This window comes from Heterodontus francisci, chromosome 29, assembly GCF_036365525.1.
Source record: "Heterodontus francisci isolate sHetFra1 chromosome 29, sHetFra1.hap1, whole genome shotgun sequence".
Taxonomy (NCBI): Eukaryota; Metazoa; Chordata; class Chondrichthyes; order Heterodontiformes; family Heterodontidae; genus Heterodontus; species Heterodontus francisci.
This window is the reverse complement of record NC_090399.1, coordinates 33,409,125-33,424,095: the sequence shown is the minus strand read 5'-3', so window position 1 is coordinate 33,424,095 and position 14,971 is coordinate 33,409,125. Positions and strand designations below refer to the sequence as shown.

Genomic DNA, 14,971 nt, shown 5'->3' with positions numbered 1-14,971 from the left:
CCTTACTACCTGCTATGAAATACCTTGGCAGTCTCATCACCCTTCCTGTCACCGTATTCATCAAGTCCTTTCCTACTTTAGCTACACCACTCTGTCCCTTTTGATGCTTTTTCAAAATATCCTTTACTGGCTGACTAAGAGTTCTAACCTTCTGGTCCACCTTTTCCAAATCTATAGTATTGACAATTGAGGATCCCGTATTAATCACTAAACTACGTTTACGTCTCTTTCCCTTTATTATTCCTTCATCACCAAATTCTTGTCTTAGCAGTTGTTACAGTAATACCTTGTACAACTTTCGGGTCTTCTCAGGGCATCAGCCAGGTAGCTGGATATCTGAGATATTCAATATTACTGGTACCAACTCAAGCTTTATATTATCATATACAATTTTATTAGTTTTTATTATCGCAAGTCCATTTTCTGGTCCTGCAGTTAAGGTAGGGCAAGGGAGATCAGTCACTTGTGGCTGCTGGGTCGTAACCTTACTCGTCGGTGATTCGGATGTGGGGGTAACCGTAGGGTTTGGTGCTTCTTGTCTGTTTAATCTCACAACCTGGAATAGGAACTGTCCTTTTTTATCTTAGAGCTTTAATATCTTGCGCTGGGGGAGTTCGAGGATTGTCTGCACTCACTTTTGCTCTATCTCATGTTTTCCCTGTGTTATTACTATTCCCAAATAAGAAACCTTTTCCTTCATTATCTGTGTCATTTTCAGCTTAACTTTCACTCCGACCTTCTGAAGGAAGGTGGAATATCGATGGATTATTATAAAATCCCTGGGGGAGACATGTCCAGATGTACTGTTGTCCCTTGAACGTAAACGCAAATTTATATAGACACTCTTGTGCCAACAGTATGGACCAGAACCCATTGCTAATATCCAACACAGTAAACCACTGTTTTGTTATTTTCTAAAACTTTGATTGTCCTCTTAAATATCAGATAAATTTCCCTTTGAGTGCTTTAAATAACCACTCATATCAGTTAAATTTTGTTTATTGATTCCAATTTCCTATGCCCAGACTTGGTGGTATTTTTTTGTGCGTTAAAGACAGAAGTGCTTGCAACTATCTCTCCTTCTCAAGCACTTTGTCTCATTGATAAAGATGCTGTGACATTTGATGTCTCCAATTCAGTTCTTAAATTCTCAAAGCTGCTGGATCTCTTGCTGTGGCATCAGTTCTCATGTGGCCTTGGAAACTGCCGTCACCTGCTTAAAAAAACCCACAAAGAATCCATCGTGGCTCTGCCCCTGAGCCCAATGGGTTAATTTGTCCACTTATATCTGTCAATTTAGAAATTTAAAATTGTTCTCAAAAATTCTGTTCTCACACCAGGGAACGACAGACCAGTGAGTCTCACGTCAGTGGTAGGGAAACTATTGGAGAAAATTCTGAAGGAGAGAATCTATCACCACTTGGAGAGGCAAAGTTTGATTAGGAATAGTCAGCATGGCTTTGTCAGAGGGAGGTCATGCCTAACAAATTTGACTGAATTTTTTGAGCATGTGACCAGGTGTGTAGATGAGGGTAATGCAGTTGATGTAGTTTACATGGATTTCAGCAAAGCCTTTGACAAGGTCTCACATGGGAGACTTATCAAGAAAGCGAATACACATGGGATACAGGGTAACTTGATAAGGTGGATTCAAAATTGGCTTAGCTGTAGGAGACAGAGTGATAACAGATGGCTGTTTTAGTGACTGGAAGCCAGTGTCCAGTGGCGTACCACAGGGATCTGTGCTGGGTCCCCTATTGTTTGTCATTTACATAAACGACGTAGATGACTATGTGGGGGGTAGGATCAGTAAGTTCGCGGATGACACAAAGATTGGCCGAGTGGTTAACAGTGAAGTGGAGTGTCTTAGGTTACACGAAGATATCGATGGGATGGTCAAATGGGCAGAAAAATGACAGATGGAATTTAACGCTGAAAAGTGTGAGGTGATGCACTTTGGAAGGAGTAATGTGACATGGAAGTATTCAATGAATAGCCTGACACTGGGATGTTCCGAGGAACAAAGAGACCTTGGTGTGTTTGTCCATAGATCTCTGAAGGCAGAAGGGCAGGTTAATAGGGTGGTGAAAAAGGCATATGGGACACTTGCCTTTATTAATCGAGGCATAGATTACAAAAGCAGGGAGGTCATGTTGGAGTTGTATAGAACTTTGGTAAAGCCACAGCTAGAGTACTGTGTACAATTCTGGTCACCACATTATAGGAAGGATGTGATTGCATTGGAGGGGGTGCAGAGGCGATTCACCAGGATGGTGCCTGGGATGGAACATTTAAGCTGTGAAAAGAGGTTGGATAGGCTTGGGTTGTTCTCACTGGAGCAGAGAAGAATGAGGGGTGACCTGATCAAGGTGTACAAGATTGAGGGGCATGAACAGGATGGATAGGGAACAGCTGTTCCCCTTAGTTGCAGGGTCAGTTACGAGGGGTCACAAGTTTAAGGTGAGGGCGGGAGGTTCAAGGGGGATTTGAGGAAGAACTTTTTTACCCAGAGGGTGGTGACGGTCTGGAATGCACTGCCTGAGAGGCTGGTAGAGGCAGGTTGCCTCACATCCTTTTAAAAAGTATCTGGATGAACACTTGGCACGTCATAAGATTCAAGGTTATGGGCCAAGTGCTGGAAAATGGGATTAGGTAGACAAGTCATGTGTTTTAATGTATCGGTGCAGGCTCGATGGGCCAAAGGGCCTCTTCTGCGCTGTATTATTCTGTGATTCTGTGAGGGAGTGGCTGAGGGGAGGTGGCAGCAAGACAGGGAGGGTGTGGCTATGGTGAGGCAACGATGACGCAGGGAGGGAATGGCCTGGGGGAGCAAGCGGCAAGCAGATTGGTGCGGGAGGGAGTAGGAAAGAGAAGCGTGATTGTGAGGGAGCGAGAGACTGGAGGTGCGATGGAGGTGGCGATCGCAGTCACTGAGGGGGTTTGTGTTTCATGTCTTTTTTTGTGATAAATTGAGCAGCACCATCTTTATTCCTGGCAGCTGACTGAGATGTCGCAGACGGTGACTTTTCAGTGGAAGAGGCTGCATTTGCACATGTGCCAGTACTGCGCCACCTAGTGGCTGTGTTTTCAGCAAACGCAGCTTGAAACAAAGTGTCTTTGGATAGTTTGAATTAACTCTTTCCATCGTTTCTGAGATGTCGCGGCTTGTACAGAACTTTAGCTAACATCATGCTCTGTGGTTGTTAAATAGAGAAAACAATTTTAACCATCATACTTCAGGATATAACAACTAAGTTCAAACATTCCTATGATAAAATCACCTCACTCCTGCATACCGAGGTCCTGTTTGTCCTCTGAGGTGAAATTAGAATATTCCACAGCCCATCCTCCCTGTCAAGAGATCCTCTGTAGCTTTAACACTCTTCATTTATTCCCCAATTACCTCCCCCACGACTTCCCTGCAACTTCCTTCAAAAGACAGAACAGACTCAAGGAGCTGAATAGCCTCTTCCTGTTCCTGTGTAACACTCTCTTGGGGCTGTATGGCCTCCTCCTGTTCCATTACTTACTCTGATTGGACAGACGTGGTGTGAGGCAGTGAATCTCTCTCTGGTTAACCTTGTCCTTGTCCTGTGTCTCCTCCCCACTCTCCCCTCCCCAGGAACAGCTGAAGACTCTTGCCAGTGAGATGGTGAAGGACTCCCCAGAGTTTCACTGCCTGCAGTCCCAGTTCTCTGTGCTTTACAATGAGAGCCTGGTGCTCAAGGCTCAGATGGACGATGGCCACAATCTGCTCTTCACCAGCCAAACCACAGTCGAGTGAAGGACATCACTGAAACAACATGAGATCTAGAGATGGGACTGATGGTGTTTGAAGGAACAACCTCATTGCTGGGAGAATACAGTTTTGAATTTTCATTGGTTAATTAATGTGATCAGAATTGTCCAGTCTTTGGAGATTTCCAAATCAATCTCCGAAATAAATATATATCACAACACGGACTGAACTCGATGTCGTAATCTGTTTGTTCAATTTAAAAAAAAATAACAGTTTGAAAAATGTTGCAACCTCAATATCCCTGGGGAGATCCCATAGGGTATAAATTACAGGCTCTGGCAATGTATTGCCTCAGTTTACTACGGAGAGATTGTCTGCAGCACGAAGGGACACAACACTTCACACAGAAAATGTATCTTCCAATTGACAGTATCTTGAAAATATATTACCCGTTTCTTGCTGTCGTTGGTGTTGTTGGTAAGTGACTATAACCATTGAAGTTGTGCAAATCTGTGTGTGAGCTGGTATCTGGTTTACTGTGACTGATAAATGTTAAATGCTGATCTAGTGGTCACCGTTATACAGACACCCGATCAGTGATATCAGTTTCATACGTCAAATATCCTGAATTATCTCTGCAGTTTTATTCCATTGTCTCAGCTGATAATAAACCTCTGTTTGTAACTGACAGGCTCTCTGAATTACCAAGTTATTGCATTTAGTAGAATATTGTCTAATGCTGAAATAGACCTCAGTGAAGGCAACTCTGAGTGAAGGTATTAGTGCGAGTTTCAGTCAGTGCAAAATTAAAATGTGTGGGTCACTAACCAGAGTGGAATACCTGATCCCAGTGACCGTGTATTACTGGGAGTATCTGTCACTGTGGAATTGTACTGAGCACAATTGTACAACTTGGTTCTATTTTGAAATCGTAGTTTCAGGTATCTGATCTTGCCATTCCATGAAGCTACCTCTGTTTTAACAATGTAATTGATTGCAAAGTGGCTTTTGCTGATGTTTGGTAATAAGTGTATAAAGTGAAATGTATTGATATTGCTCTGTCTCCGATTGAACTGCTCCAACAGAAACAGATGTTAACTACTTACTGACAGTGAAACAGCAGGGCAGCACTGTTACTGCATTCTAATCCTCTGGATAATGACATTTCTTTCTGAGTATAGTTACTGTAAACACTTTAGGTATTTTAGTGATGATTAATCCCCTTCCCCCAACTTGGTCCTGAGAATCTGTGGGTCATGAGTGGTGAATTTTATTATCTGCCGATTACACAGGATGAATATTGGGCTGTGTTTATTGAATCATCCACTTCTGTAACTGATTATGGTGTGACGGATCAGTTCTTAAATATCATTCAAAGTCTCGACACATGTAACCTGTACCAATCCCCACTCTTAACTCAGTGAGGTGTCTTCCTGTGAGGAGAGACACCTATAACTGAGGAACAGACATATCGAGTTTTCAGAATAGAGATCAGACAGAGATCTGTAAATAATATTAATAAACTGTTAATGATATAAATTATACACTTCTCTCAGTTCTAGTATCATTCTGGTTAAAATAATTGCACCTTCTCCAGTGCATTAATATCCTTTTTGTAATATGGAGACCAGAACTTTACACAGCACACTTAGTGTTGTATAACCAAGGTTCGATATTAGTTTAATATCAGCTCCTTTCTTTTTCAATTCCATTCCTCTAGAAATGAACTCCAGTGCTTTGTTGGTATTTTTATAGCCCTGTTAACCTGTGTTGCTACTTTAAATGATTTGTGAATCTGTCCCCCTGAACCCCTTTTTCCCCTTGACACCATTCAGCTGCTTATTTTCCAAGCAGAGCCTTATTCTTCTGACCAATATTCAGCACCTCACTTCTCTTGACTGAAATTCATGTTTTCATTTAAATGTCCGTTGCACAGTTTATGAATGATTATTAATAATGTCTTCAGCTATTTTGAAGCTTTCTTTCTCAGTATTAACTGCACTCACAACTCGGATTCCTCTGCAAATTTTGACATCGTGCTTCTGTTTCCCGAGTCCATATTGTTTATGTAAATGGTGAACGACAATGTTCCCAGCGTTGATCCTTGTGGAACACCACTTCCCAACTTCCGCTAATCTGAAGAAATACCTTTTGCACCTACTCCGTTTTCTGTTTCTGTAGCCAACTCACTGTCCATTCTGCTGCTTGTCCCCTAACTCCACTTTTTTTCTTATTCATTCATGGGATGTGTGCATATCTGGCAAGGCCAGCATTTGTTGCCCATCTCTAATTGTCCTTGAAGGTGGTGGTGAGCTGCCTTCTTGAACCACTGCAGTCCATGTTAGATAGGGACGCAGTTTGGCACGCAATTATTCCTAGCTTGTAGCTCTACCAGGTTGACACCATTTTGAGGTATGCCTGGTGCTGCTCCTGGCATGCCTTCCTGCACTCTTCATTGAACCAGGATTTGTCTCCCAGCTTGATGGTAATGGTAGAGTGGGGAATATACCTGGCAAGGAGGTTACCGAATGTGGTTGAGTACAATTCTGCTGCTGCTGATGGCCCACAGCACCTCATGGATGCCCAGTTTTGCATTGCTAGATTTGGCTGAAATCTATCCTATTTAGCATGGTGGGAGTGCCACACAACACTAAGGAGGGTATCCTCAATGTGACGGCGGGTCTTTGTCTCCACAAAGACAGTGCGGTGGTCACTCCTACCAGTACTGTCATGGACAGATGCAACTGTGGCAGGCAGATTGAGCACGATATTAAGTGTGTTTTTCACTTGCGTTGGTTCCCTCACAGCCTGCCACAGACCCAGTCAAGCAGCTATGTCCTTTCAGACTTGGCCAGCTCCGTCAGTCATGGTGCTACCGAGCCATTCTTGGTAATGGACATTGAAGTCCCCCACCCAGAGTACATTTTGTGCTCTTGCCACCCTTCCTCCAAGTGGTGTTCAACATGGAGTACTGACTCAGCTGAGGAGGGCAGTAGGTGGGTATCAGGAGGTTTCCTTGTCCATGTTTGACCTGATGCCATGATACTTCATGGGGTCCGCAGTTGATGTTGATGACTCCCAGGGTGACTCCCTCCCGACTGTATCCCACTGTGCCGCCACCTCTGCTGGTCTCTCCTGCCAGTGGAACAGGACATACCCGGGCATTGTGATGGCAGTGTCTGGGACATTGGTCCCAGACACTTACTCTGAGATTAGTCGTGAGTCTGCTGTGTGGACCCTTATCAATGACCTTTAGAAAATCAATGTATATGACATCTGTATTAGTCTTATCCACTCTTTCTGAAATTCAAAGAATTGAATAAGGTTGATCAAGTATGACCTTCCTTTTGGAATATGTGCTGACTACTATTTATTATATTATGTGTTTCTAGATGTTTTTCTGTTACATCTTTGAATAAGGATTCCATTATTTTTCCTATCACTGACATTATGCTAACTGGTCTGTAGTTTTTTGGAATTGTTCTATGTTCTGATGATGATTAATGAATAGGTATTCATGCATCTGCTATCTTTACCTCTTTTTTTCTTTTTTTGTATTTTGTGCTGCAGAATTCCATTTACATTTCTCTCCCTGTCAATCAGCCCCTCTCTGCTCCAAAGTCCAGTAAACCCGAGCTCTCCTTAAACTCACAGTGGATGGGATCTTGCCTGACAGACACCATGAGGCCGTTTCCCGGCCAGTTTCCCTCCACCATCTCCAGCTGGGACATTCCGAGAGCCCCATTTGGAATTGATTCATTTTGTTTAATTCACTCACCTTTCCCACTGGAATTCCTCTCTTCCTCACCGGCTCTAGTCTGGGAATGAAAACCCTCACAGGTTCCTGATCGTGATCCATGTGCTTGGACCCTGTTGTAAAGTATAGGTGTGTGGACCTTGGGTGTAAACACTGGGATATTCCACACTCTAATGTTGTCACTATGGGAGCAGTGTGGGTCCTAGCTATGCTGCCTTTTGTGAAGGATACGTGAACCATTCTTTGTTCCAATTCTACTCAGCTCCCCTCCTTCACAAATTTTTCTGATACTTTGATAACTGTGCTGGTGTCATTTCCTTATTTTGCCTTGAATAGGAAAATTTCATCAACCTTGTTTCTAATTTCCAGCCCTCCCTCGTCTTCACATGGTCCGTCTCTGACACTTCCCTTCCTTTGCCCGACTTCTCTATCTCCATTTCAGGGGATTGGCTGTCCACCAATATCTACTATAATCCCACCGACTCCCACAGCTACCTTGGTTATATTTCCACCCACCTGGCCTCCTGTAAAGACTCTGTTCCATTCTCCCAGTTTCTCCTCCTTCGTTCCATCTGTTCTGACAATGATACCTTCCACACCAGTGCTTCTGAAATGTCTTCATTATTCCTCAGCTGAGGATTCCCCTCCACTGTGGTTAACAGGGCCCTCGACCATGTCCATCCTATTTCCCATGTTACTGCCTTCACCCCTTCCCTCCCTGCCAGAACCATGATAAGGTTCCCCTTGTCCTCACCTTCCACCCCACCAGCCTCCACGTTCAACACATCATCCTCCAACATTTCTGCCACATCCAGCTAAGTCCAACACCAAACATATATTCTGATCCCCTCCCTTCCCCCGCACTCATTGTGACACCCTGATCCACTCCTCAATCACCCTCAACATCAGCTCCTTTTCCCCAGGAAGCTCCCCGTGCAAGCACAGGAGATGTAAACACCTGCTCTTTTACCTTCTCCCTTCCCACTGTCCAAGGTCCCAAATACTCCTTCCAGGTGAAACAGTGATTTACTTGGATTTCTTTCAATTTATTTACAGTATTCGCTGCTCACGAATCTCCTGATGGAAGATGGAATCTCCTGGACATTGGGAGAGGAGCAAACACAGATTGAGTGATTACTTTGCTGAACTCCTCCGTTCAGTCTGCAAGTGTAACCCTGAGCTTCTGGTCACTTGCCATTTTAATTCTACATCCCACTCCCACTCTGACCTCTCTATCTCCGACCTCCTACACTCTTCCACTGAAGTTTAACGAGGAGCAGTATTGTATTTTTTTAATTCACCATTTTATTGCCTCTCAGACTCAACACTGAGATTAAAAACTTCAGATTGTAACCACTACTCCCACTTTCTGGGACAGCCTGTGCTGGTAATGGAGGATGGCGACACCAGAGTCACTGGGAGTGGAGGGGGTGTGGGCTGGTGCTTGGGGTGGGGATCCCCCTATTGATACACAGCTGGCAGGCTGCTCCACACCCCTGGGGTCTACCCACCATTCTCCATCACTTTTCCAGGCCACTGGAGCCTTCTCCTCTTTGCCAGATTTTCCATGCTCCCCTCTCCCTCTGTTATTCTGCTGTAACCATTTACACCTCCTCTGGACCCATCCTCTGTTTCTTTAATTATCCTATTTTCCTTGCACCATCATCCCTTTTCTCATTGAATCACTCCTGCCCTCCACCCGATCACAGACCTTCCCTTTTGTTCTTTCCTTCCCCTCTACCCCACTTTTCACTGACTACATGATTGCTTTAAAACTGTTAATCTCTGATATCTTCCAGTTCTGATGAAAGTCTATCATCCTGAAACATTACCTCTGTTTCTCTCTCCACAGATGCTGCCTGACCTGCTGAGTGTTTTCAACATTCTCCTATTTTTATCAGATTTACAGCAGTTTCAGTATTTTGTTTTTACTCCAATGTTTTGGCCTGGTTATTAACAGGGGTGAGTGACATAGGTGGGGAGCGGAGTTTCAGAGTTTTAACTCCACAGACTGCCTCTTTTATCCTTGACAGGTTCCCCGCCCTGAAGTCAGCCTGATTGACAGGCTTGGCTTTCAGTTGGGCCGGGCAGTCTCTGGAGCAGGCCTCAGGACCAGGGCGGTCCAAATGCTGACCCCAGTGTTTTGGGGAAATGCCTGATATCGGGGGGTGTCCAGTCAGTATCTCCAGAGGGGTTGAGAGTGGTGACATCTCCAATCACTGGTCTGTCGATCCTCAACCCCGGGGAGGCGTCTCCTATTCTGGAGAGTGGTCGCAATCTGGTTAGTGAAGCAGGCGGGCGTAGTGTCTGATGCAAGACACGATGGGGGAATGATCCTCATTCCCGACTCCATTAAACCCGGAAGTAGGCGCGCTGGAGGTTGCTTGCGGTCGGAATTGAGATTTTAAAATTTTAACCTCTGAACCACCCCCAATTCCCCCCTGTTTTTGGTGCTAAAATCCTGCCCTTACTGTCTGGGTCAGACACGGAGAATGTTTGATCAGTAATTTCCAGACTCTTTTCCCTTCTCTCTCTTACAGTTAATTTACTGGCGATTGTGATCCTGTCCCGGGGAAAGTGCGGCCTCTCCACCTGCACCACTCGCTACCTGGTGGCCATGGCAATGGCGGATCTACTGGTCATCATCACTGAGGTCATACTGTGGCAAATCAGTTATTATTATTTCCCAGGATCTTTCTTGGACATCACCCCTGTGTGTAGTGTTAACGCTGTCCTACTCTTTGCAGCCATAGACTGTTCTGTCTGGTTCACCATCACTTTCACCTTTGATCGATTTGTGGCCATTTGTTGCCAGAAGCTGAAAACAAAATATTGCACCGAGAAAACTGCGGCTGTGGTTCTGGCAACAACCTGCATTCTGCTCTGTTCAAAAAATGTCACTTTCTACTTTACATATGAACCTGGAAAGATAATTGACAATGTACCGTGGTTCTGTGTTGTCAAGCAAAGCTATTTTTCAGAGCCCGAATGGGTGGGATTTGACTGGTTTGATAAGGTTTTAACCCCATTGATCCCATTCGCTTTAATCCTGTTGTTCAACGCTCTGACAGTCAGATACATTTTAGTGGCCAGTCGAGTCCGTAAGGAACTGAGGGGTCAGAGCAAGGGAGAGAATCACAGTGACCCAGAGATGGAGAGCAGAAGGAAGTCTGTGATTTTACTCTTCACCATATCCGGCAACTTCACACTTCTGTGGTTGGTAAATGTTATCGAATTCTTATATTATCACATTACAGGAACAGAACACATGGATTACACCGATTCGGAATCTATATTTCAACAAGTCGGATGGATGCTGCTGACTTTAAGTTGCTGCACAAACACATTTATTTACGGGGCGACTCAGTCCAAGTTCAGAGAGCAGGTCAAGAGTGCGGTGAAATATCCAGTTACATCAATTATTCAATTAATGAATGAACAAAACAACTGAGAACAGCCCAGAGGCAGGTCCCAGTGTTTCCAGTCCATGAATGGCATATTTTATCCCCAGACTTCCATCAACAGAATGACAGCAGGAATCGCTGGGATGTGAAAATACCCCCAGCATTGGGAGTGGAGGCTGTGTGAGGAGTCGAACGTGAGGCGGCACAGTGGTTAGCACCGCAGCCTCACAGCTCCAGCGACCCGGGTTCAATTCTGGGTACTGCCTGTGTGGAGTTTGCAAATTCTCCCTGTGTCTGCGTGGGTTTCCTCCGAGTGCTCCGGTTTCCTCCCACATGCCAAAGACTTGCTGGTTGATTAATGGGGTTGAAGGCTGACAAATCCCCAGGGCCTGATAATCTACATCCCAGAGTAGTAAAGGAAGTGGCCCTGGAAATAGTGAATCAATTGGTGGTCATCTTCCAAAATTCTACAAACTCTGGAGCAGTTCCTACAGACTGGAGTGTGGCAAATGTAAGCCTACTATTTAAAAGAGGAGGGAGAGAAAACACGGGGAATTACAGACCAGTTAGTCTTACATCAGCAGTGGGGAAAATGCGAGAGTCTATTATAAAAGATGTGATAGCAGAACACCTGGAAAGCATAAACAGGATTGGACAAAGTCAGCATGGTTTAACGAAGGGGAAATCATGCTTCACAAATCTACTGGAGTTTTTGAGGATGTAACCAGTAAAATAGATAAGGGAGAACCAGTGGATGTGGTGTATTTGGATTTTCAGAAGGTTTTTGATAAGGTCCCACATAAGCTGATAGGTAAATTGGCCATTATAAATTGCCCCTAGTATTGGTAGGTGGTAGGGAAATATAGGGACAGGTGGGGATGTGGTAGGAATATGGAATTAGTGTAGGATTAGTATAAATGGGTGGTTGATGGTCGGCACAGACTCGGTGGGCCGAAGGGCCTGTTTCAGTGCTGTATCTCTAAACTAAATTAAACTAAACTAAACACTGACGCGGCAGGCCCGTGGGGGTGGGGAATGGGGTGACGGGGGTGGGGTGGGTCACACATGGCGAAGAGCAGCAGGGCAGCCGGCAAGAGGCGACTGTCAACTGGACAACCCAAAGTACACTGGCAGGAAGGGGCCAGTGGTGTGGCTTACACACAGCAAACAGCATTGAGGCTGCATGTAAGAGGTGACCTTGAGAGGAGATGACAGAAAGGGGGCTGGAGGAGAGTCAGAGTGCCCCCTGCAGGACAGGTACGGAAACTGCAGCAGAAGTCTGTCCTCCACCTCCACTGGTTCGATTCTCAGCTCCTCACATCTGCTCAGAAAACAAATTTATTCTTACAAAAGCAAAATGTTACAGATGGCTTGAAGGACTGGAGAAGGCTACAGAGCTAGGGAGGGATGTAGGGCTGGAAGAGGTAATGAGTGAATTTTAGAATTCACTGCCTGGAATTTATGTCCTACAGGCAACAGCCCCAGGAATCAACAGACCAGTATTAATGGCAACAAATGTGATTTTTCAGGAAGTGAGCTGCCTGACCGAATAATAGAGCTGTTTATTGCATCAATACCCATTGAAATATTTTATAAAGACCTCTTGTGGAAAAAGAAATATCACAGCATTCATGCACTGCTAGAAGATGGCAGGAAATATGGAGCCATTGTAGCTGGACAACAGCACCTGCAAGCATTCGGTGAAGCTAACAGTATTGGGACCATGACCAGGTCGAAAAGAGCAAGCAAGCTGTGTGGTAAGTGTACTTGGTCCCACTCACAGCAAAGTTGTCCTGCATTTCAAGACCTGTGCAAGGCATACAGTGCAAAAGGACACTGGCCTGCCTATGCAATAAATCTGTCTCCAAAGACGCTGCCAGAATTCACAGTAGACCACAGACAAACAGAGGGCAGGTGCAGAAACAGGGCAACAGCAGCAAGGAGAGCTCCAAAGACCGACAAAAATGCAAGCTGATACATTAAGTCCACAGTGCAACAGACCTGAGACAAGACATAGAATGGAACAATTTTCAGCCCGAGGGCAAACAGGGATTTCGCTTTGTGAACCTGATACATAACGTTGATGAAGTCAAACAACTGGAACTTTTTGCCGTTATTAACACCATGTGCCCAAAGAAAGCTGGCAAACACACTGTTACGACTGAGATGGGAGCAACACACTGTCAATTCAGTCCCGTCACTCCACATGTCGCAGCATATTGAAATTTTCCCACCCAACCAGAAAACAGCCAAATTAAACACTATTGTAACCCCTGGAATAAAATAGATCAAACCAGCTATCCTTCGACAACAAAGAGTTAACTATTTATGAAACTAAATTTTAAACACTATTAAGATTAACCTATGTCTAAAGACCTTATAACTTCTTATTTTAACCTAACTTCCCCTATTCACACACATACACTCAAAAATCTACAGTTAACCGGTTTTAAAAAGGAACAATTTTTTCAAAAAGAGCTGTTTCTTAAGAATAAATTAATAACTGGGTTATCAGTCTTTGTGGGTTAGATTCCTGATGGGTAAGGTATCTTACTGTAAAAATAATCGGGTGCCAGTTGAAGTCTCCATGCAGATTTGATGAAATAGTCCTTCAATAGATAGGCATTCAAAACACTTCAGCTGCAGCAGACATCAAACAGTTCTTTCAATGATGAGCACAGCAATAGGTCTACTTGAATTTTAAAATCAACAGTCTCTCAGTCGAAACTTTGCCTCAGGAATACAAATGGTCTCTTCAAAGGGATTTTCCCTCCTTAGGCAGGTAACTAGGCCTGTAGCTCCTTGTAGAATTTCTGCTGAGAGAAATAGACAGCTCTTTTTTCAGTAAGCATGCTTCACTGGTGTCTTTCAAAACTGGTTTTTGCTGGTTTTTGCACAGTTAAATTGAAACATTATACCATGTGATCTCCTCACTCTCCTGCTGTTGCCTAGGTAAAAAATGCAGCTGTGGCACACTTCTCTCTCTCTTAAAGGTGCACTGTTTTTAACAGATTCTTAAAGGCACACTGTTATAATCCAAGGAGAAATTAAATACAGTTCCATGACAACACAAAATTTCCTCAATTGTATAATCTCAATCCTATTATTCCAGTCAGTGCTCCTGAAGCAATCAGAAACAACCATATGTTCTTGTGTGATTCGGTAGGCACCAAACCCTACCGCCGTCTCAAATAACAGGCCAGCTGCGAGAGAAGGCACATGACCTGCTTTGACATAACCTAGCACCCCTCCTGATCCACCAGTGCCGCATATCCAAACCCATGGAAAATAGGATTAGAATAGTTAAGTGCTTGATGGCCGGCACAGAAACGATAGGCCAAAGGGCCTGTTTCTGTGCTGTATAACTCTATGACTCGATAAGACTCAGGGTTGAGAATGACACCCAGGCTCGTGCAAATATCCTACCAGTCCAAATCCTGAAGGATATGTACCAGAGTCGTTGGAAATTAATAATACAACCGGCAACTGCCAAGTTATCTACATACAATGGGTCACCCATCCCTTGCAGTGACACACTGACAATGAAATGCTGCTATGGCAAGTCAGCATGGAAATCACTAATATGTTACCTGGTTGACATGAGCGAACCAGCAGTGACAGGACTACCAGCATGTAAGGACCTCAACATTATAACCATCCACGAGGTCATGAAGGTACCAATTATAGCAGAAGAGACCAATGGTGTCTGCATTGAGTCCCAGTTCCTCCAGGATCTCAGTGCTTCTGGTTTGGAATGTATCAGCTTCATCTCAGAGACGCCACACCAAGAGAATGAAGATCCAAACTCAGATGGTGAAAGTTCTTTGTCAACAGGCAGTGTTTCCTCCAGCGACTCAGAAGAAGAGATTGACATTGTCACTACTGAGAAGCAGAGGCTGGTAGTGGGGAGCTTTGCCAAGGGGAAATCTCCAAGGACCAGATCCTGCTCGCAGACTCTCATCAGCATCAAACGGTGCAGTCTGCAAATGCAACGACAGCACAACTGTACTGCGCCTTCACTTCTGCTCTCTAGAGAACTGCCAGCACCACAACAAACCAGAATTGACAGGT

At 44.5% G+C, this 14,971-nt stretch overlaps 1 protein-coding gene across 1 annotated transcript; it reads left to right on the top strand.

The window, feature by feature from the left end:
• The first annotated feature begins 4,116 nt into the window (after positions 1-4,116).
• LOC137346245 (probable G-protein coupled receptor 139) lies at positions 4,117-11,878 on the top strand. The gene is made up of 2 exons (XM_068009693.1): positions 4,117-4,216; positions 10,037-11,878. The coding sequence occupies exons 1-2, from the start codon at positions 4,150-4,152 to the stop codon at positions 10,945-10,947; spliced, it is 978 nt and encodes a 325-aa protein (XP_067865794.1). The 5' UTR covers positions 4,117-4,149; the 3' UTR covers positions 10,948-11,878.
• Positions 11,879-14,971: the final 3,093 nt, after the last annotated feature.

Coding starts and splice junctions, on each gene's coding strand:
- LOC137346245 (XM_068009693.1), top strand. CDS start 4,150: ATGTATCTTCCAATTGACAGTATCTTGAAAATATATTACCCGTTTCTT. Junction 4,217..10,036: donor TGCTGTCGTTGGTGTTGTTG/GTAAGTGACTAT, acceptor TCTCTCTTACAG/TTAATTTACTGGCGATTGTG.